The following is a 20,296-nucleotide window of genomic DNA, read 5'->3' as shown; positions in this document are numbered from 1 at the left end:
CGCCTGTCATGGACAGGGAGCACGTGGGATGGGGGCCAGAGCCCGGCCTCTCACCGGACACCACAGTGGCTCCAGGCACCTCTCACGCCCACGGGGCTACTGGAGCCCCAAATGTCCTGCTGGGATGCTCCACACAGGAATGCCGGACACCCCTCCGGACACAACACGAAGGAACCCCCAGCCATTGCACAGGGACAGCCCCTCCAGCAGCTCCTTCTCCTCCCAGCACCCCAAACCTCCACTCTTCACCTCCACTGAACCCAGCGCAGCTCCTGGCGTGTCCGTGCACGCTCAGGGAAGCAGCGTGTGCACACCCACACATGTGCACACACACGGCAACACACGGAAAAACACCTGGGAACACACAGGTACGCTTGGGAACACCTGGGAACGCACACGGGCACACACAGGCATGCAATGGGACAGGCCAGACCACCAAGGTGGCAAGAGGAAAGTGCTGCACCAAAATAACCCAAGTCACCCTTAACCACGGGTATTTCCAAAACAGGAGCAGAGTGATCCCTGCCTGCCCTGACTCCACTCCTGGGGCTCTGCCACCACAGGGCCCAGGGATGCCCCACACCACACCGGGAAGCGGTGAAGGACCGGGCAGACAGGAGTTGCACACCGGTGCCCTTTGCTCCCCATGGAAGAGCTTCCTCCCAGCCCACGGCTGGACTTTGTCCTCCTCTTCTCCAGGAACAAGCAAAGAGCTTCCAGAGCTGCAAACAGAGGCAGTGAGTGTGAGGAATCGGCTCTCCAGACAAGGATGAGGACCTGTACCCTGCTCTCAATGACATCCTGGCCTCTCCCAGAGCTCCAGCTGGCTACATCAGGGAAACCAGAGCCCAGCCAGGGCCACCAGGGTTGAGGCACCAGCTCAGGTGGCACCTTGGTGGCACATTCTGCCTCCTAAGCAGCCCAACCACATGGTTACAGGGCCTTCACATCCGCCACATGCCTCTACATCCTCCCACCCACAGGTTCACGCAGCTCCCAGCACCCCGAGGTGCTGGAACAGCACCTGGTCCCCATCACAAAGGGGAGCCCCTCGGGAGGGGGACATGCACCAGGAGGGAGGGGTGTCTCTGCCCCACTCCAGCTCCTGGGATGTGCAGAAGAGGATGGAGGAACTTCCCTCCAGCTCATCATCTTTCCGCAGCCTCGTTTCCAAAGGCAACGCAGCTTATGCAATGAGCGATGCCTCCCTTCCGCCCCCACCAACTTCTGGATCCGCCGGCTGCTCCGAGCCACCTCCGAGCGGGGATGATGCCTCGGGTCCCTGGAGGGGTGACCCCAGAGGCCTCAGCTCTTGGCCACCTGCACCGCTGAGCTCACCAGACGGGTGCCAGCGGCTCAATCAGCCCTGCAGGTGCCACCGAGGGGGGGCTGCAGGGTGCCCTGAGCTGCTCCGCTCCTGTCACCTCCCTCCAAGGGACACAGATCAAGCGTCCGCACCCCCAGTAGGGTGAGGAGGGGCTGGAGGATGGAAACCGCAGGCTCCGGCCTCCTGCAGCCCCAGACATGAATCTGGGGCAGGGATCTGGCGTTTGCCCAAACCTCCTTCTCCTCCTCCATCCCTCTGACCCAGCGACGGGTCATCTACTGCCACGACACCAAATCCCTTCTCCCGCTTTCCTCCAAGGTGGGCAAAGAAATGGGACAGAAAAATTTCCCTCCAAAAAAAAACCAAAAACCCACAAAACCTCTCGTTCATCCATCATTCTGGCCTCTCATTTCTCCAGGCCATTCCCTTGCGGACAGAGGGGAATCCGTCACAGGAAAGCCGAGACCCCCCCCAATTTCCCTGCTTTTGAAGGGGAAAACAGCCCTGCGCGTCCAAGCGTTGCGAGGAACTTCGCCACGGCCGCCGGTTCCCGGCTGGATCTGCTGCCAGCGCGGAGCACGGGCGCTGCCAAGAGTGGCCCCTCGCACATTCCCAGCCTGGCCATGGAGCTGACGAGCTCAAGTATTTACTGAATAGATCAATAAGGGCCGGGAACGCGACGTGCACGGCTTGGGAACGAGCGCCTGGCAAGGAGCTGGATGGACCGATGGGGGGAGGATGGACAAACGGACAGACGGACAGGGGGACGGACAGCCCGCTCGCTGGATAAACACATTCCCAGTGCCACCAGGCCCGGTCACAACCAAACTCCGCAGGCGGGCGTCGCGGCTCCGGGAGAAGCAGCCCCGGTTATGCAAGAGCGGGAGCGTGGGGCGAGGCCGGGCTGTCACGGGCACCCCGGGGACCGGTGGGACCTTGGCCCCGGCCACTCCCGGGACACCGGGACCCCCGGCCCCGGCTCCCACAGCGGTGCTGAGCTCCAACTTTTCTGCTTGGCTGAGGGGAAAACTTCGGATTCCAGAGGAAAATGGGATGGAAGGCGGGTGGGAGCCACGGGAACGGGCAGAGAGGAGAAAACGGGGAGCGCCAGCGAGCGGCCCCCGCGACTGCGGGGGGACGGGGCGGGAGACGCACCGTGCGCTGCGGAGGGGTGCGGGGAGAACGCGCCTCCCCAGTCCGGCCCGCTGCCCCTCGCTGCCCCCCGGTCCCTCCGGTGTCCCCACGGCGCGGCGGGGCCGGGCTGCGCTCGCTCTGCTTTGTCTCAGCGGCGGCGGCGCCCCCCGCCCCCCCCCCGGCCGGGCGGAGCCCCGCGCCCCCGACAGCGGCTGCGGGGCCTCCCCCTCCCCGCCGGTGTCCCCCCCCCTCCCCGCCGGTATCGCCCCGTGGGGGTCCGGCCCCGCCGCCCCCCGACTCACCTTCGAGGGCGCGGGCGGCGGGCGCGGCCAGCAGGGCCAGGAGGCTCCCGGCGAGGGCCAGCAGCGGCCCCATGCCGGCGGCTCGGCGGCGGCTCCTCACGCCGTGCTGCCCGTGGGGCGGCGCGTCCCGGGCCCGCGCACCGACAACCCCGGGGGGCGGGCGGGGGCGGGCCGGCGGCCGGGCCGGGCCGGGCCGGGAGGCGGGCGGACCCTCCGGGCTGGGCGGCGGCGGCGAGGCCGGGGGGCGGCGGGGGATGGGGGGGGGGGGGTCTGCGCGCGCCGCCGCCGCGGCGGAGGGAGGGCGGTGAATGGCGGGGGGGATGGAGCGCGCGCCGCCGCCCGCCTGACGTAACCGGGCTCGAGCCGCCGCCGCCGAGGACGGGAACGGGGGGGGGGGGTGCGGGGGGGACACGCGCGTGGCGTTGGGGGGGGGTCCCTACGCGCATGCGCGTGCTGTGCCGGGGCTGCGCCCCCCGGTGGGTGTGGACAGGGTCCGGGCAGGGGTCCGGTATCGGTCTCGGTATGGCACGGGCAGGGGTCCGGTGTCGGCACCAGTATCGGTCTCGGTACAGTCCGGGCAGGGGTCCGGTGTCGGTCTCGGTATGGTACGGGCAGGGGTCCGGTGTCGGTATCAGTGTCACTATGGTACAGGCGGAGATCCGGTAGGAGTCTCGGTGTCAGTATGGTCCAGGATCCGGTGCCGGTGTTGGAGTCGGTATGGGTGTCGGTATGGTACGAGAAGGGGGCCGGGGCCGTGGCCGGATCCGGGGCCGGGGCGGGCGCCGGGGCCGGTGTGATACGGGCAGGGAGCCGGTGTGATCCAGGTCCAGCGCTGCGGCTCCCGCGGCCACACGCGGTGCCGGCCCGCGATGCCGCTCCAGCCCCCGGCCCGTCCCCGCTGTGTTGGCCCCCGTTCCCCCCAGGGGCGGGGGAGGCCCAGCTCCCCTCTACCTGCACACGGTACCGGCTGCGGGTCAGAGACGGACGAGGCAGCAGGACCCTCATCATTCCCGAGGGCAGCGGGACCCTCGCCGTCCTCTCAGGGCTGCAGGACTCTCACTGTCCCCCAGGGCAGAGGGCCCTTCACCATCCCCAAAGGTAACAGGAGCCTCGCCATTCTCCCAGGACGGCAAAACCATCACCGCCCCCAAGGGCGGCGGGACCCTGACCGTTCCCCCAGGGCAGCAGGACCCTCACTGTGTCCGAGAGTAGTGGGACCCTCACTGTCCCCCCAGGGCAGGGGGTCCCTCGTCACCCCCCAGTGCACAGGACCCTCGCCGTCCCACCAGCCGTCCTTGCGGGGGCTACAGGAGTGGGGCTCAGGGCCGGGGGGCCAGAAGAGCAGACCCCCATCATGGGGGTCCCGTTATCCGCAAGGCCGGCCATCACTCACCCACCTCCGGCTTTGACTGAGAACCGTGACGTCAGAGCCAGAACCGTGACGTCACCCACGGGCCATTCCGCTGCCTGCGTGGGCCCGGGGCCGAGGAGGGAGATGGGCAACGGTGCCGGCCCCGTCATCAGGCACCGTGCGACCCCTCCGTGTGATGTCATATGTTTTTTTAATTATGTCACACGCCTGTTCCGCCCCACCCCTGCCGCAGGCAGCTGCGGGGGGGACTTGGGTGATTCAGGCTGCTGCGGCGCCAGATGTTCGGGAGAAGGTCCAGATGTTCTCGGGACGCCGCCCCTGCAGAAGCGCCGGGGTGGCAAAAAGCGCGGTGTAACCCGGTGGGCTGGAGGGGTTCTGGGGCCGGCTCTGTACCCCTCATTCCCCTAGAGCTCCCAAACGTCCCACACGACCCGGGGAGTGGGTGCGATTCTAATTCCTACCACGCGTGGGTCCCGGCCACCCTCCAGAGCCCCATTCCTACTCGGTACCGTCCTGCACGGGGGCGTGGGGAGGCCGGGAAGCCCCTTCCCAGTCCCGAACAGCCCCGGCCGCTGTCCGCTCTCCCGGGATGTCCCGGTGCGCAGCGGGCGAGCCGCTCTCACGGGGCCCCCGGGCGGGTTTGATGCTCGAAATGGCAGCACGGAGAGTTCGCTGGCGCCACGGCGGGAGGAGCCGGGTGGAACGCAGGGACCCCGCGGCCCTGCCCCAGCCCCGGTACCGCATCCCCAGCCCTGGCAGCCGGCCTCGCATCCCCCGGTTCGTCCCGGGATGGCACCGGCGGTGCGGCAGCGCCCCCTGGCGGCCCCGGGGTAGCCCTGCCCGGTGCTGCCCCTCCGCTCCGGTGGGCGCGGGGGTCGGAGCGGCCGAAGGAGCGCCCCGAGGGCGGGACGGGTACCTCGTGCAGCAGCAAGCCCCCCCCAAGCAACGAGTACCCCTTTTCAGTGCCCCCGCTGCCGTCCTCGGCTCGGTACCGGAGGGCGCAAGCAGAGGCGGGCACAGCCCGGGACCAGCCACGGGCTCGGACCCCAGGACGGGGACCGGGATTCAAACCGCACGGTGAAGGTGCAGCCCGGGACCAACCGCCTGGCCCGGTGCACCCGGGAACGGCGGGGCCACGGAACCGGGCCTGCCCCGGTGCGAGAGCAGCCGCGGGAATGGGTGGGGGGCACCCACGGGGATGGGCGGGGGGCTTGGAAGGGCAGTAAAGAGGGACCTGATTAGCGCAGGAGCAGGGTCAGGAGCGGGTGTCACAGATGGGGCGGGGGGACACGCGTGGGTGCCACCAGTGGGTGGGTGGGGGCTGAATGGGGCAGATGTGCGGTCACGAGTGGGATATGGGGTAAGAGTGCGGTCATGACAGGGGACACGAATGGGGATATACGGAACACGAGTAGGGTCACGAGTGGGTGAGGGCTGATACGGGGCGGACGCGGAGCCGGTGGGTGCCGCAGCCCCTCGGTGGGGCCGTGCGGGGGTCCCGGGTCCTGCCGAGGCTGGTCCCGTTCCCGGTGCCCTCCCATCCCTCCGCTCGCGCGTCTCCTCCCCCTTCCTGCGCTCGGCGCTTCCCGGCGGAGCGGGGCCGCCGTGGGGACCGGACGCGCCCGACGCCTCTATGGAGTGAAGGAGGGCTCGCGGGGACCGGCCGCCCCCCGCCCGCGGCTGCTCTCGCCAGGTAACGGGGGACGGGACCGGGGACTCTGCCGCTGCTTGGCACCTCCCACTCCGGCCAGGAACTCGTGCAGGGGCACCGAGCTGGGAGCCAGGGGGAGCCGAGGCTCTGCGGGGCATCCCAGGGACCGGAGCTGCCCGGGGCTGGGGGGCTGTGGGGCGCACGTGTGATGTGTGACAGGCTGAGCCGGGCCTCTGAGGGGGAGCGGAGCGACTGACAGCACCTCAGTGGGGTGTTTGGGGATGGGGAAGGGACTCCGGGACCGGTGGCGCCGAGGTTGCATAGGCCGCCCAGGTGGGAACGCAGCCACGTTCTGGACCCGGAGTCCAGAGCACCCGCTGCTGGGAGGGTGCAGAGGATGGCACCCAGCTCTCCTGGCACCCCACTCTCCTGGCATGGTGCTGTTTGGGGACGGGGGGTGCGTGGGGGCCAAGGAAGACCCCTTCCCCCGTCCCGCCGGTGGACCCGGACAGCGAATTCCTGGGATGGGAGCGGCACCGAATCCAGCCCGGGCTCCATGAGCCGTGAGTCACTCTGGGCTGGGTCGTCCGGGAAGGCCCCGCTCCCCTTCCTACGCACCAGAACTTTCACTCCCCCAGCGGTCAGCAGTGGGCAGCCCCCCAGAACCCCCCCCAAAACCTGTGTGTCCTCCGCGTGGCACTGTCACAGTGTCCCACAGTGTCCTGTGTTATGGCCCCGGCCGGAGAACTGGCAGCAGTGGCGTCCCCAGCTCCCCGGGGAAACCGAGGCATGCTGAAGGGCAGCGATATCCCTCGGGCTCTTCCCGGCGAGGGCAGAGTCAGAGAGAAGTCCGCGTTTCCACAGCATTTGGAAAACGTCGGAACATGGAGAAAGCCCCGGAGAATCTGCCGGCACAGGGAGCGTGCTCTGAGGTGCCCCGCAGGATGAGGAGGGTGCAGAGGGACCCACCTGAGCCGGGCTGGGAGATCGCAGAGGGCAGCGGGCTGGGGTCCGTCCCCCCGACACAGCCCGCCCCCGAGGGTGGGGGGCTGCGGCTGGCCGCCAGGAAGGGCTGGTGGTTAATGATAACATTAATTTACGGTGGGATTTACGGCACCTCGGGACAGGGAAGGGGACGGGGAATGTACGGCGGCTCCAGCTCAGGGACAAGGTTTCTTTTTGCAGTAAGAGAGCACAAAGTCTATGCTGAGTTTGGGGGTCCCTGAGCCCCCTCCCGTGCTTGGGCTCCTCCTGAGGCACCTTCTCTCACGGGACACCCCACGAGGGTGGAGAAGGAAGCGAAAGTGGCTGCATCGAGGGGTTTGGGGACGGGGAGCGGGTGGGGGGCGGCTGCTCCCCCTCCCCGGGTGCCGTATCCTGCCCCGTGTCGAGCCGGTTTCCACAACGCAGCTGTATCCCTGCGACCTCGGCTTCCCGGCGTGACCTAGAGGAGGGTCCCCATGGGATATTGTCCCCAGGAGGGAACTGGGAAAAGCTCTTCTGCAGGAGAGGAAGAGGTAAACGTGGAAATTAGGATGGGAAGGATTCAGGGCACAGCTGGGCTGAAGGAACTGCTTTGACCGATGCCAGGAGGGGACATTATGTTCCCCCTCGAGCTCCTCCTGGGCTGTGGGAGGAGAGAGCAGAGCAGCTTGTCCTGCAGACTCTCAGCAGATCCAGGCACGCCTGGCTTAAGGCTTACACTCCAGGCTGGCGCTTCCAGCCAGCAGCTGCCTCCCAGGGCTGAGCAGAAATACAGGTTTAATGGAGCAGGAGGATGGGGATTAACCTCGAAGGTGGCAAAAGGAAAGGCTGTTTTTCCCCTCCTGCCAAAATCCCACTGGGACTGTGGGGAAAAACCCAGCAGCATTCCCAGAATTGCTGTGCGCGTTTCCCACCGGCCACAGATCCCTCCGAGTAACCTCATCCCCTGGGCGGCTCACTGCGGTGAATACCCGGGATCTGTTTGCTCCGGGCAGCGCGGAGTCGAAAGCAAAAGCATTTCTGGAAGGCGTCAGCCTGCAGCCACCACGGTTGGTCCCTCACGGGGATGGCACACGGGGCTCCGTGAGGCCTGGTGACCCCCGAGAGCCGCACCGCCGCCAGCCCGGGGTGCTCCCGCTGCGGTGCTCGGGGCAGGCCGCAGGCGTTTGTTTGCTCCGGCTGCGACGTTGCCCAGTGACGCTGGCTTCCTTCCCCTCGCAGGGTTCTCGGAGTCTCTCAGCTCCACCTCCGCCCTGCGCCTTCGGCGGCTCCGTGCGGCCCAGGCCCGTGGGGACCGCGCTGCCCGCGGGGGCTCGGGCCGTGCCGCGGCTCCGCGCCCGCCCGTTCGCCTGAGGGCCCTGAAGGCGAGGCCTGGGCCGCCCGGGGGTCCCGCCGGTGCACCGGCCCCTCGGCTGGGCCGTGAGACGCCGGGATCCGCCGCGGGATCGGGCCTTGGCTCCGGGCGGGGCCGACGGAACCGGCAGCGAGGTGTGTCTGCCCGGGGACCCCCCTGGCCGGCCGGGCCCGCGGGGCTGCGGCGGGGCCGGAGGGTGCGAGCGAGGCGGGAGGAAGGGCGGGAGCTGTCGGGAAGAGGCGCGGGCAATGCTGAGGGGACGGGGTGGGAATGTTGGGGTTCCACCGCCCACCTTGGGGTGCGGTGGGGCTGTGAGCCCCCAGCCCGGGCATTCCGGGTGGAATTCCCTATCTAGCACCTCATTCCAGTCCTCTTCTTGCTTTTCCTGATCTCTGGAGTCCACCGAGCGTGAGGGGCGGCCGGGGAAGGGGCCCTTCTTGCGAGGAACACCTGAGGAAGTTCAGCCAAGCCACCTCACTGGGATCACCCCGGTGGAACGAGCTCACCAAGCTCGGGGGAGTTCACACTTGAGGGCTCCACACTCTTCCAGCTCTTCCAGCTCTCCTGTGCCATGTCCAGCAGCTCTTGCCCATCCCTTCGTGTGTCCTTGTGGCAGAAGGAGCAGGGATTCCCCAGAGATACAGGAAACTGAGGCACAAATGGGCTGCCAGCTCATCTGGGATTGCCCAAGAGGCTGATCCTGGATCAAGTTTCCCACTCCTCCTCCCCAGCAGCCCCAGCCCAGTGAAGCAGCAGGTTCAGATGCAGAAGGAGAAGCAGCAACTCTCACCTCCTCCCTGAGGGGCACTCAGCCCTCGACCCCCCCCCAGGGCTGGGCTGGGCTGGGGGCTGCTTGAGTGGCCCTGTCCCCATCCCCTCGCCTGTTTGTCCACAGGTGACTGTTCCAAGATGTCCCTCTGGAACCTGGTATCCCACATGCCACCGGAGGAGTTCAGCAGCCTTTCCACAGAGTTTCCCCGGAGTCTGCGCTGTCTCCTGGCCGAGTGGCTGGAGAACCAGCCCTGGTGAGTATCCTGGGACCCTTCCTCCCTGGAGCAGTGCAGGGCTGGGGGTCACACGGGGGAGGATGGGGATCCATGCCCATTCTCCCCACTTTTCCCCGCTCCAGGGAGTTCATCAATGGCTCAGACGCCTTCTGCAGCAGCATGGCCAGCAGGCTGCTCTCGGCCATGCTGGAGAAGCTCCGCAGCGCTGCCGGCAGCGATGGGCAGCAGAGCCAGATCCTGCAGCAAGTCAGCAGCATCGAGGTGTGTAGGGACCCTGGGGCTGGGTCACACTGGGATTGCAGCCAGCTCCTGGGAAAACTTGGTTCTTTTATGCTGGAAGGGCTCGATGCCTTATGATGGTCCCTGTGTGACACCCATTTCCAGGCTTGTGAGCAATGAGCAGACTCAGAGATTGGATTTTTGGGGTGTTCCACAGGACAGAGGGGGTTTGTTTGCATTCCAGGGCTGACCTGGGTTCTGCAGCCCAGTGACTCACAGGAGCTGCTAAATCTTCCCTGAAATGATCCCATGGGGACCCTCCTGAGCCCCTCAGCCCCCAGGGCCCCACTGGCCCCCAGCTGTTGGCACCTGGGGAACATCCGTCTCACCAGATGTTCCCCATTTTCTGCTCAAGTGTTTGTTTGCTCCTTCCTCCATGCTGTGTGGGGCTGCGTTTCCTCCTGGTGTGAGCTTTGGGGTTCATTTTTGGGGCTTTCTCTTATCAAGGCTGTTGGAATTGCTCTGTCCTTTTCCCAACCCTCTGATTTATCCCCTCTGGCCAGCAGAGCTCAGAGTTCCAGGGCTGAGCAGGGCTCACTCCCAGAGCCCCATTCTGGTTGAAAACTCTGCTTATTTGGTAACAGACCTTTTTAATATCCAACATTTGGGAAGGGATCAGCTTTAGTCAAAACTTCTGGGGAGCAGGGTGGCTTTCCAAAACAAGACTGTTGCTTTTTGCTGTAGGAAACAAGCAGATGTTTCAGCTTAGGGATTTTTTATTATTTAAAATGTTGAAGCAGAGCAGCCCTCCTGTGTTCCCTCCTCCCTTCATCCCTCATGCCAGAACACCAAATCTTCATTCCTCCATGCCCAGCCAGGCTGTTTCCTGCTCTTGGTGCTGCTGTGGGCAGTGAGAGCAAGGTGGCCCCCAGGATGGGCAACCACAGGGCTGGGGCTGCAAGTGGGAGCCAAATCTGGGCCTCTCATCCCCTGAATCCCACATTTTCCCTGGAAGAGCCCACGGGGCTACCAGTGCTGCATCCAGACCCCCGCACTGGAGCTCCCACCGGCACAGGAACCCAGCAAGCACGTCATCAGCCATTCCCCCATCGTGTTTCTGCTGCTGTTTTGGGAAGTAGCTAATTTGGGAAATGCGTGAAGGCCGGAGGAGCTGGCACGGGACACAAGAGCTGGAGCCAGCAGGGGAATTCCTCTCCCTGTTTTCAGTGGAAAGCATTGATCCACCCAGGGCAGCTGGGAGAGTCTCCCCCAGGTGTCAGGCTGGAGGCTGGAAGAAATGCTCACAGGAATGGAGAATTCCTTTTGGTTTGGAATTTTTTTTTTTTTTTTCAATTTGAAGTTGATTCTTCTACTTTTTACACAAAAAAATTGAGTTGGAGACAATGATCCTGATGTTCCCTCCAACTCCAGATATTCCATGATCCTTTGCGCCATTTAAAGCGGTTTTAAAGCCGGAAATCAGTTCTGTGGTGGTTGTGGAACCGCTGAATTGCCTTGGCTGGGTGTTGTGGGAAGGGGCTGGGGTGGGAGGGGTCCAGGAACAGGGGGCACATGTCCTGTCCCCCTGACACCCCCCGTTTGTGTCCCCCCAGAACACCTTCCGTCGGGACCCTCTGCGGCTGGTGGCCGTCGTGAGAGCCATCCTGGAGGGTGAGAAGGCGGCCGTGCTCAAACGGGTGGGTGCTCCCTGTCCCCCTCCCGGGCACCCCGAGGTGCAGGACCGGCTGCAGCCCCCGCTGACCCCGCTCTGCCCTGCCCCAGGACCACCACCTGCCCCTCAGCTTCCACCGGCGGCAGGAGGAGCTGAAGTTCAGCCTGGGGCTGCAGCGGCTGCAGCACCGAGTCCATGAGATCCAGGCGCTCTGCGACGAGGGGCCAGGGCGGGACGCGGCCGTGCAGGGCACCATGGCCCCCAGGGAACTGCCCACCCTCATCCTGGAGGCTGTGAAGGAGCTGGAGGCGGCCAAACAGCAGGTGCTGAAGAGGATCCAGATCTGGAAGAGACAACAGCAGCTGGCAGGGAACGGGGCCATCTTTGAGGAGAATCTGGCACCGCTGCAGAAGAGGTGAGAGGGGAAAGGGCAGGGCTGGGGGACCCTGAGCAACCTCCTGTGCCCCAAGGGGCTCCAGGTGAGTGAGGGTGGGGTACTGAGGGTCCCCCTTTCCCCAGGTGTGAGAGCCTGGTCAAGGTTTACTTCCAGCTGCAGGAGCAGGTGATGGCAATGAGCAGCGAGCCTGACCTGCTGTCCCGGCTCCTGGAGCGCCTCAACGAGGTGTTGTCCAGCCTGGTCAAGAGGTAACTGGCTGAGGTGGCCAGGGGTTGAGGTGGGTCTGCAGGGGCTGGTGGCAGAGCTGCCAAGTGCCATGGTGTCCCTTTGTCCCTCAGCTCCTTCCTGGTGGAGAAGCAGCCCCCACAGGTGCTGAAGACTCAGACCAAGTTCCAGGCAATCGTGCGGTTCCTGCTGGGCCCGCAGCTGCTGAAGGCAGCGCCCAAGCCCTACGTGGTGAGGGCTGACATGGTGACAGAGAAGCAGGCACGGGAGCTGGAGCTCAGCAACTACAGCAACATCCTCAGGTGAGCAGTGGGTGTGGGGGCAGGGGGGCTTCCCCACCGCTGCTCCCCCCCTGACCCCCTCCTCTGCCCAGTGAGAGCACAGGGGAGATCGTGCACAACACAGTGGCCCTGGAGACCAACCCCACCAGCGGGACCTGCTGCGCCAACTTCAAGAACGTGGTAAGTGCCACCAGTGAGGGGCTGGGCTGGGGGCTGTGCTGGGGGCTCTCTTGGGTTTTTGGGGGTCCCGTGGCTGGGGATGCTCAGCTCTCCCTCCCAGCTGCTGAAGAAGATCAAGCGCTGTGAGCGGAAGGGCTCTGAGTCGGTGACAGAGGAGAAATGCGCCGTCCTGTTCAGCACCAACGTCATCTTGACCCCCAGCAACGTCTCCATCCACCTCCAGGTACCAGCTCCTCTGCCATGGGATGGGGCTGGATGTGCTGAGCCTTCCCCTGTGGGGCACCTGTGCTGCGCTGGGACAGTCCCAGGGTGGCCACCACACTTGGCTCAGGGCCACTCTCTGCCCTTAGGTCCTGTCTCTGCCCATTGTGGTCATCGTCCATGGGAACCAGGACAACAACGCCAAAGCCACCGTGCTGTGGGACAACGCCTTCTCCGACATTGTGAGTGCCACGAGCTGGAGGGAAGGAGCTGGAACCTGGGGTTCACTGGGCTCTGGAGAGGGGAGAACGGTGCACGTGGGAGGAGGAGCCCAGGGCTGGAACAAAGCGGGCATCATGTCCTCATGACCCCCTGCCTGGCCACAGGAGCGGGTGCCCTTCGTGGTGGCCGATCGAGTGCCCTGGGACAAGATGTGTGACACCCTGAACCTGAAGTTCATGGCAGAGGTGCAGACCACCAAGGGGCTCCTCAAGGAGCACTACTTCTTCCTGGCCCAGAAGATCTTCAATGATCACAGCACCAGCCCTGAGGACTTCCAGGGCCGCCAGGTCTCCTGGGCCCAGTTCAACAAGGTGACTGGGAGGGCTGGCCAGGGTGGTCAGGGGCCAGTGTGGCCATGGGGAGCCTCATGGCCTCTCTCTGCCTCAGGAGATCCTCCCTGGCCGGGGATTCACCTTCTGGCAGTGGTTTGATGGAGTCCTGGACCTCACCAAGAGATGCCTCAAAAGTTACTGGTCAGACAGGTGGGTGCCCTGGAGCTGGGCTTTGGGGGTCCTAATCCCACCCCACTGCCCTGGGTGGTCCTGATCCCACTTCCCCATCTGTGCACCCCTCCAGGCTCATCATGGGCTTCATTAGCAAGCAGTACGTGTGCAAACTGCTGAGCATGGAGCCGGACGGGACCTTCCTGCTCCGCTTCAGCGACTCCGAGATCGGGGGCGTCACCATCGCTTACGTCATCCGGGGCAAGGACGGTGAGACACGGGGTCAGGTGCCGTGCAGGGTGGCTCCTCACTGCCAGGGGATGGTACAGGAGCCACCACTGGAATCCAGTGATGTGTCTCCCCTCACCCAGGCTCCAGCCAGGTGGAAAACATCCAGCCTTTCTCTGCCAAGGACCTGTCCATCCGCTGCCTCGGCGACCGGATCCGGGACCTGGGGCAGCTCCGTAACCTGTACCCCAACATCCCCAAGGACCAGGCGTTTGGGAGTCACTACAACAGTGAGTGGGGAGGGCTGGGATGGGCCCTGGGCTGGCCCTCTGCACCCCTGCAACGCTGTGGGGGGAGGTCTTGGGTTTGCAGGGGCAACTGGGGCTGGCAAAGGTGGTTGGCAGGGCACGGTGGGGGTGGTGGCTCATGGATGCTTCTCCTCCCTGAGCAGAAGAGCAGACAGGCAAGGACGGCCGGGGCTATGTCTCCACTGCCATCAAGATGACTGTGGAAAGAGAAAGGTGGGTGCGAGGTCTGTGCTGGAGGTGTGTGCACATGAGCCAGGGTTTGCACAGACTCCTGGCTGGCCTGAGCATCCCCTGGGCATGGAAATCCCTGACTGGGAAAAACAGAACTGTGCTGGTGAGCAAAGAGCCCCCGGTGGGCCCCAAGTTGCACTGAGGCACGTGTGCACCTCCCACCCTCCCCCTGAGCACCAGTGGCACATATTCCCCTTCAGAGCCTGGACTGGCAGTGCTGATGGGGACCATGTGCTTTTGCAGGGATCAGCAGCCTCCAAGCACCGTGGGGGCCCCTCCCGAGGCTCCCCAGACACCGATGTTCAGCCTGCCCATGCTGCAGCACGAGCTGCACCCTGAGAGTCTGCAGCCACTGCTGGCCCCCATCTGGTGAGTGCCCTGCTGTGGGGCGTGGGGTGGGGGCTGTGGCAGAGCATCCCCCTCAATCTGACCCTCTCTGTGTGTGCTCTGCAGCCCCCCCACTCCATTCTGCCCCCAGCCCATCCCCACAGGCTACCCCACTGTTGAGAGCAATATCATGATGGTCCCAAACAGGCTCACCTCCCCATTCCACAGGTAGGAGCAGGGCAGGATGGGGGGGCAGGGTGGACACCCCTCCACCCCCCAGCAGGGTCGGGGGTGTTCCCCCCTCTCTGAGTGCTCCTGCTCCCCACAGCCCATCACCGATGGTCTCGCCTCCCTCGCTGTCCCACTGCCAGGACCCTGCCTTCAGGCCCCCCGGGTAAGACCTGGCACACAGGTGGATGGGGGGGAACACCCTGCCCTGTCCCCCCTTTCCCTCCCCCCAACCCTGGGCTGGCACACCTGGAGTGACCATCCCCAGCTGACCAGTGCTCCCAGTGCCCTGTGCTCCCAGGAGGAGCTCCCACACCAGCCCCCCACAAACCAAGCAGTGCCTTCCCAGTGCCTCGGGGCTGCTGAGTGCCCTGGGGGCAGGGTCTACACCATTCTTTGCCCCCCCAGACCCTTCATGCCCAACCAGTACATGCCCGGGGAGGTCTCGCAGCTGCTGCCCGCGGGTCCCTCTGCGGAGCCGCAGGACGAGGAGATGCCCGAGCTGCCCCCGTTCCAGGCCGTGGAGGATGCCTCGCTGCAGAGCCCCCCGCGGTGGTAAGCACGGGGAGGGGTCAGCAGGGGAAAGCCCCTCCCAGGCCCCCCCTCCCACCCCCGGTCACCCTGCTGCCTCTGTCCCCAGGATGTCACCCGGCATGGAGCAGTCATCAGCCTCGGAGTTGGAGCAGCTCCTGCAGGAGGTGCCCCTGCTGCCCCCCTTCACGCCCCTCCCGCAGCACAGCGGGTACCCCAATTCCAGCCTGTCCTCCTGGGGGCTGGGGGAGCCGCGGTGGGATGACAGCATCCGGCCGGGACACGCGTGAGGGGGCTGCTGGGGGGGAGCATCGGACTGGGACCCCCCCACTCCCTCCCAGCCTTGCCTGGGTTCATGGACTTGATACGACTCCTGCAGGGATGGAAACTCCAGCTGGGAAAGGCGGGGTTGGGGGGATTTGGGGTAACCCCCGCCCCCCCCACACTCCGTGCTTTGCTGCCCGCCCCCGCCGCTGCCGGGGGTCCGCGGGTGAGGGGGTGCAGGCACAGGGGCCCCGTCCTGCGTGGGGGGCACCGGCAGCCGCAGGCGGTGCCCCCGGCCCACGCCGCCGGGATGAGTCACCGCGGGGGCGGGAGGCGGCAGCGCGAACGGCGCCGGGGCGGAGGTGCCAGCCCGGTGCCCGGCGGGGGGACACCGGGACCCCCATGGAGGGGGACCCGGTCCCCGCGCACCCCCGCAGTCAGCGCTTGCTTTGGGGTTTTGAGCTGTTTCCCACCCCCCACCTCCAGGCTGGAGCAGGGGGCAGGAAGATAAGCCATAAAATAAAGTTTTATTCCAAAATAACAAAATAAATAATCTACTGTACACGGTACAAAGGAAGAGTCGCTAATGCTCTAAAAAGACACCACACAGTCCTAACGGGGGGAGTGGGAACCCCGGGGCTGGGCACGGCTTGTAGGGAGGGGGAGGGGGGGGGAAGGAGGAGGACCCCGGGGGGGTTGGGGGGCGGGGGGGGGGGGGGGGGGGGGGACACAACACCTCCCCAGTGCCCGTCAAACGCCGCCTGCGTCGTGCTGGGAGGGGGTGACACCCCCCGGCACGTGTGACACCCCCCGGACCATGCTTGGAGCACACGCAGGTATCGGGGTGCGGGGGGGGGGCGCGTGCGGGGGCAGCGGGGGGAGGGGGGGTATTTACAGCCGATGCGGTGCTGGGGGGTGGTCGCAGGGTGGGGGGGGGGGCGCACAGTGAGCTGGCACGTGCTGCGGGGAGGGGGCTGGCGGCTGGTGCGTGGGCGCTGCGGGTGGGGGGGGGACCGTGTGCCCGGCGTGGGCGGCAGCGCTGACGTGGGAGCGCACAGCGCGACGCGTCTGTCCCCGCGCGGTGACGGGGCCGGGGTGTGGAGGGGGGAACGGTCAGCACTGGGGGGGCTCTGCAGGGGGCTCCAGTCCATCGAGGGCTCCCCAGCCCTAGGGGGACGGCGGGGGCGCGGAGCCGGGCGGGATGAAGGTATTGCTGCTGCGGGGAGTCGCATCCCGCCGCGGCTGAGGTAACACCAGAGCGTCGGTGTGGGACGGGAGGGGGTCGGGGGGCTGTGGCTGAGACCCCCCCCTCCGCAAGCTCCCCGGGCCCGGAGTGCCGCCGCACCCGTCCCCCAGCACGTTATTGCTTCGTTAATGGTGGCGGGGGGCTACAGGGGCCTCACTGCCTGCTGGTCTCCTGCTCCACCTTGATGGTGCCCCGAGGGGGGTCTGGGGGGGCCGGAGGACCCCGTTCTGCCAGCCCATCCTCGAACTCTGTGGGGAGAACACGGACATGGCGTCAGGACACGATTCCACAGAAGAAGGCAGCGGTGCCACCCTGACCCCTGCCCACGGCGAAGCCCCCCCGGCGGCGCGGGGGCTCACCTGGACCCGGGGGCTTCCCCGGCAGGAGGGGGCTGAGCCTCCCCACGCGCTCGTGCGAGACCAGGCGGGCCAGGCGCAGCCCCTCGTCCATCAGCGTCTGCTGGAGGATGTGGCGGCTCCAGAGCCCGTGGGGCGCGAGGCCGAGGGGCACGTCCGGGGCCGCACCGGGCGGAGGGGTCAGCCGGGGACAGGCCCCCGCCGCTGCCGAGAGAGGGGTGACAGTCAGCGCCAGGAGCCTGCCACCGCCAGCCACCCGCGAAGGAAAGGGACCCCCACTCACCCTGCAAGTGGCCGTCGAGGCTCTCCCCGGAGAGGCTGCCCGTGTCCTCCTCCAAGCTGGCTCGGTACCCGGCCCCGGGGGGCTCCAGCCCCACCGGCAGTGCCAGGAGCTCAGGGCGGCTCTGCTCTCCCGCCTGCCAGAGCACACAGGTGAGCAGATCCCCCTGCACCACCCACCCCACAACACCCGCGGCCGTCACCCCGAGCTGGCATGGGCAGCCCCGGGCACGTTTCATGTCGCGCCCACGCTCGCAGATGTGCGCACCTGCACACGCTCCCCCTGCACCTGCACCCACCTCCTGCTTGAGCCGCTTGGCCACGATGGCACCGCTGTCCTCGGGATGGGCCCTGGGGGTGGAAGGAGGCTGTATCAGGCGTGGGGGTGGCCACAGCAAGGCCCCACATTGTAAGCGGAGCCACCAGGCAGGGCAATGCCAGAAGCCGGGGTTCTGGCACGGATGGAATCGGGGGCGGAAAAAGAGGGAAGCAGCTGGAGAGCAAAGGGAAAAGGCAGCCCTGGCACGGTGGGCAGGGGGCTTTGGGAATGGAGACAAGAGATGGGGTATCCCCAGAGGCATCCCTTTACTGCCTGGTGTGCCCCCCCCCCCCACGCCTGGCATCCCCGTCATTCCCATCCTCCCCACCTCCCACGCTCCGAGGTCAGGCAGAAACCACCCACGCTGCCAAAGGGGAACTGGGGGCCGCACGGTCCTGGCCCCATCCAGAAGCGCTGGATCACGGTGCAGCTCCCGGGGTGCAAGGGGGTGACAGCCAGGTCCCCCCAGGCCTACGAGGTGGGGGTTTCCCACGTCTGGGCTCACCTGGCAACCTTGAGCGAGGACAGGTAGGTGCTCTCCCGTGCGACCTGTCGTGACAGCGAGAAGAGCTCGACGCGCCGCAGCAGCAGCGAGTTGTCCCGCAGGCAGAACTGGGCGGCCGCCTCGTTGATGATGAGCTGGGGGCAGAGATGATGTGTGAGCGGGGACAGGGACGGCAGCGCCCACGGGACAGCAGCGCCCACACGACCCTCGGCTAAGGCAGCACCAGCTCCAGGCTGGCAGATGCCACCTGAGTAGGAGCAGACCTCGAATCCCACCCACCCCCACCTCCAGAGCTGCCCCGGTCCCTGTCCCAACCCAGCACATCCCAGGAACTTCAAGCACGGAGCCCACCTCGTGCAGGGTGAGCTGCTTGCCCTCCCGGCGCCGGGCCTCGCCGCGGCCGTAGATCGCGCTGTGCCGACGGATCTCCTCCTCCTTCTGCCGGTCACCGTCCTCCAGCTGGAAGATGTGCCCCACAGCCTTGGCCAGCTTCTTGTTGAGCTTCATCAGCGCCCGCAGCTCGGCCTCGCCGCCCCGGGGGCAGCTCTGCAGCAGCCGCTCCACGCTCTCCACCACCGTCCGTGCCAACTCCGGCTCCAGCTCCGTGCCCACCGCTTGCTCCCCGCTGCTCCCGCCCGGGGAGAAGGGGGGACCCCCCGGCTCCTCATCCCCACCACCCTCCGACTCGGGGGTGCTCCTTCCCGGCCACGGTGGAGCCGCTGACGGTGACAGCTTCTCCCCTGGCTCCGTGGGGCTGCGGGCCGGGGGCGTCCCGGCACTGCCACCCCCTTTGCCCGCGGCCTCGCTGGGGCTGGCGTGCCCGTTGCTGAGCGCCTTGCGCCCGCCGGCCTCAGAGAGCTTGAAGAGCGGGATGCTGCTGACCGGGACAGCCGAGACGGGCTGGCTGAAGAGCCCCGGGTTGGAGGCCCATTCACGCAGGGCCTTCTGGAGGCGGCGGACGTGGAGGGGCTTGGTGGCCATGCCCACCAGCGCCATGATCTCCAGGAACTCCTCCTCGCCCGCCTCGCAGAGCTGCTGCACGTCGTCCCCCCCTTGCTGGATGAAGGTCTCGTAGTAGCCCAGCAGGTTGGCGCGTTGCAGCACCCGGTACAGCTGCAGCTCCCCCAGCGTGCGGGGCAGGGCCATGGCGAGCCTGTGGTGGACAGAGGACAGACGGACTCACCACCGGGACGGACAGTCATGCAGGAGAAACCCCCTCCCCACCCTTGAGCCTAGGGATAAAGGGCAGAGGGAGCACTCCCGTGTACGGGTGTTCCAGTGTCCTTAAACCCCACGGGGCGCCCAGTCCCACCCATGTGCTCCGAGCTGGGACGATCCCTGCAGCCACAGCCCCGGGACATGGCACAGACATGAGTGGGGACACCCGCATCCCAGCCCAAACCCCCTACCCCGGGCTGTGCCCAGCCTCTGCCCCCCCCTGCAGCCCCTCCACGCCAGGTCCTCCTGTGGGGCAGGACACACGTGGGGCTTCCCCCAGCCCCGGGGATGATGTGCCAGTGCCAATTCCACCACGACCAGCATTCCCCAAGCCCCCTGCCCTGCCCTGTTCCTCTGTGGTCCCCTGGATCCCATCAGGGCCATCCTTCCCTGGTGACCCCGCCCCGCTCGGTGCCCCCATCCCCTCCCCGGTCCCACCAGGGCGATCCTCCCACAGCGTCCCCGCAGCTGCTTGATGCCCTCCAGTGCCCCGAACCCACCCTGTGCCCCATCCCCCTCATTCCTCCCAGACCCACCGGGGTCATCCCTTTCCGGGCTCTCTGTCCTGCCCGGTGACCCCCGGTGTTCCATCCCCCCCTCCGTCCCCACCGTCCCTCTGTGCTCCCACGGTCCCATCGAGGCCATCCCCCCACGAGCCCCCTACCTCGCCCGGTACCCCCCGGTGCTGCGGTGCCCCCGGTCCCACCGGGACCATCCTCTCCGCGTGCAACCCCGCGCCCCGGACCCGCCCGGAGCCCCGTGGCCAACACCCCTTGGACCCCCGGCCCTGCCCGCTGGCCCTCGCTGCTCCGTCCCCCTGCGGTGCCCCCAGTCACACCATGGCCACCGTTCCCCGGGACTCTCGCCCTGGCCGGTGCCCCCCGGTGCCCCGTCCCCTCCCCGCCGTCCCCCCCTCGCTCACCGCCGCCTGGGACCGCCCCCGTCCGCTCCGCCCGCCCCGCCCGGCGGCCCGGGGGGGGGGGGGGGGCTCCGGGCCCGGCTCAAGCCGGGGGCCCGGGGGGTGCCGGGGCTCGGGGGTCCCGCGGCCGGGCCGGGCGCGCTCCCTCCGCCGCGCCGCGCCGCTCTGCGCGCCGCCCACACGGGCGGGACCGTGAAATAGCAGCGGCCCCGGCTGCGCCGCGCGGGGGAGGCCCCGGGGGGGGGTCCCGCGCCCCCCCCCCCCGCCGAGCGCGGGGGGGGGGGGGCAGCAGCGGGGGCGGCGGCA

At 67.1% G+C, this 20,296-nt stretch overlaps 3 protein-coding genes across 7 annotated transcripts in view; 1 reads left to right on the top strand and 2 right to left on the bottom strand.

Annotated features, from left to right (window-relative positions):
- Positions 1-2,892, bottom strand: part of LRP1 (LDL receptor related protein 1) — an 81,776-nt gene extending 78,884 nt beyond the window's left edge. For both annotated transcript variants that reach the window (XM_088068757.1, XM_088068758.1), the window contains exon 1: positions 2,764-2,892. In XM_088068757.1, coding sequence (XP_087924883.1) covers positions 2,764-2,836 — 73 coding nt within the window. In that variant the 5' untranslated portion in view covers positions 2,837-2,892. The remainder of the gene's footprint in view (positions 1-2,763) is intronic.
- Positions 2,893-5,699: 2,807 nt separating this feature from the next.
- STAT6 (signal transducer and activator of transcription 6) lies at positions 5,700-15,709 on the top strand. Of its 3 annotated transcripts, XM_088068786.1 has the most exons (22): positions 5,700-5,828; positions 7,694-7,819; positions 7,992-8,258; positions 9,020-9,149; positions 9,254-9,392; positions 10,964-11,047; positions 11,133-11,437; positions 11,542-11,667; positions 11,758-11,946; positions 12,018-12,105; positions 12,206-12,328; positions 12,456-12,548; positions 12,693-12,899; positions 12,976-13,070; positions 13,165-13,301; positions 13,403-13,549; positions 13,711-13,780; positions 14,042-14,167; positions 14,252-14,353; positions 14,454-14,519; positions 14,762-14,908; positions 14,994-15,709. In XM_088068786.1, exons 4-22 carry the CDS (start codon positions 9,034-9,036, stop codon positions 15,172-15,174), a joined length of 2,541 nt encoding a protein of 846 aa, XP_087924912.1. In that variant the 5' UTR covers positions 5,700-5,828; positions 7,694-7,819; positions 7,992-8,258; positions 9,020-9,033; the 3' UTR covers positions 15,175-15,709. The 3 variants fall into 3 exon arrangements, with proteins under 3 accessions (XP_087924912.1, XP_014116097.2, XP_087924913.1); XM_014260622.2 differs by lacking the exons at positions 7,694-7,819; positions 7,992-8,258 and having other exon boundaries at positions 5,721-5,828; XM_088068787.1 differs by lacking the exons at positions 5,700-5,828; positions 14,252-14,353; positions 14,454-14,519; positions 14,762-14,908; positions 14,994-15,709 and adding an exon at positions 14,354-14,372 and having other exon boundaries at positions 5,857-7,819.
- A 424-nt stretch (positions 15,710-16,133) lies between these two features.
- NAB2 (NGFI-A binding protein 2) lies at positions 16,134-19,475 on the bottom strand. Of its 2 annotated transcripts, XM_005532035.3 has the most exons (6): positions 18,205-19,475; positions 17,854-17,987; positions 17,329-17,380; positions 17,034-17,166; positions 16,754-16,954; positions 16,134-16,642 (listed from the first exon to the last, which is right to left on the bottom strand). In XM_005532035.3, exons 1-6 carry the CDS (start codon positions 18,997-18,999, stop codon positions 16,548-16,550), a joined length of 1,410 nt encoding a protein of 469 aa, XP_005532092.2. In that variant the 5' UTR covers positions 19,000-19,475; the 3' UTR covers positions 16,134-16,547. The 2 variants fall into 2 exon arrangements, with proteins under 2 accessions (XP_005532092.2, XP_014116094.2); XM_014260619.2 differs by lacking the exon at positions 16,754-16,954 and having other exon boundaries at positions 18,205-19,474.
- Positions 19,476-20,296: the final 821 nt, after the last annotated feature.

Source organism: Pseudopodoces humilis, chromosome 32, assembly GCF_049639895.1.
Source record: "Pseudopodoces humilis isolate 2021_Gansu_Grassland_sample_001 chromosome 32, ASM4963989v1, whole genome shotgun sequence".
NCBI classification, from domain to species: domain Eukaryota; kingdom Metazoa; phylum Chordata; class Aves; order Passeriformes; family Paridae; genus Pseudopodoces; species Pseudopodoces humilis.
The sequence above is the reverse complement of the archived record's forward strand: the minus strand, read 5'-3'. Positions and strand labels throughout refer to the sequence as shown.

Coding starts and splice junctions, on each gene's coding strand:
- NAB2 (XM_005532035.3), bottom strand. CDS start 18,999: ATGGCCCTGCCCCGCACGCTGGGGGAGCTGCAGCTGTACCGGGTGCTG. Junction 17,988..18,204: donor AGCAGCTCACCCTGCACGAG/GTGGGCTCCGTG, acceptor CTCTGCCCCCAG/CTCATCATCAACGAGGCGGC. Junction 16,643..16,753: donor GGGGAAGCCCCCGGGTCCAG/GTGAGCCCCCGC, acceptor TTCTCCCCACAG/AGTTCGAGGATGGGCTGGCA.
- STAT6 (XM_088068786.1), top strand. CDS start 9,034: ATGTCCCTCTGGAACCTGGTATCCCACATGCCACCGGAGGAGTTCAGC. Junction 13,550..13,710: donor GTTTGGGAGTCACTACAACA/GTGAGTGGGGAG, acceptor CTCCCTGAGCAG/AAGAGCAGACAGGCAAGGAC. Junction 14,909..14,993: donor CTGCAGAGCCCCCCGCGGTG/GTAAGCACGGGG, acceptor CTCTGTCCCCAG/GATGTCACCCGGCATGGAGC.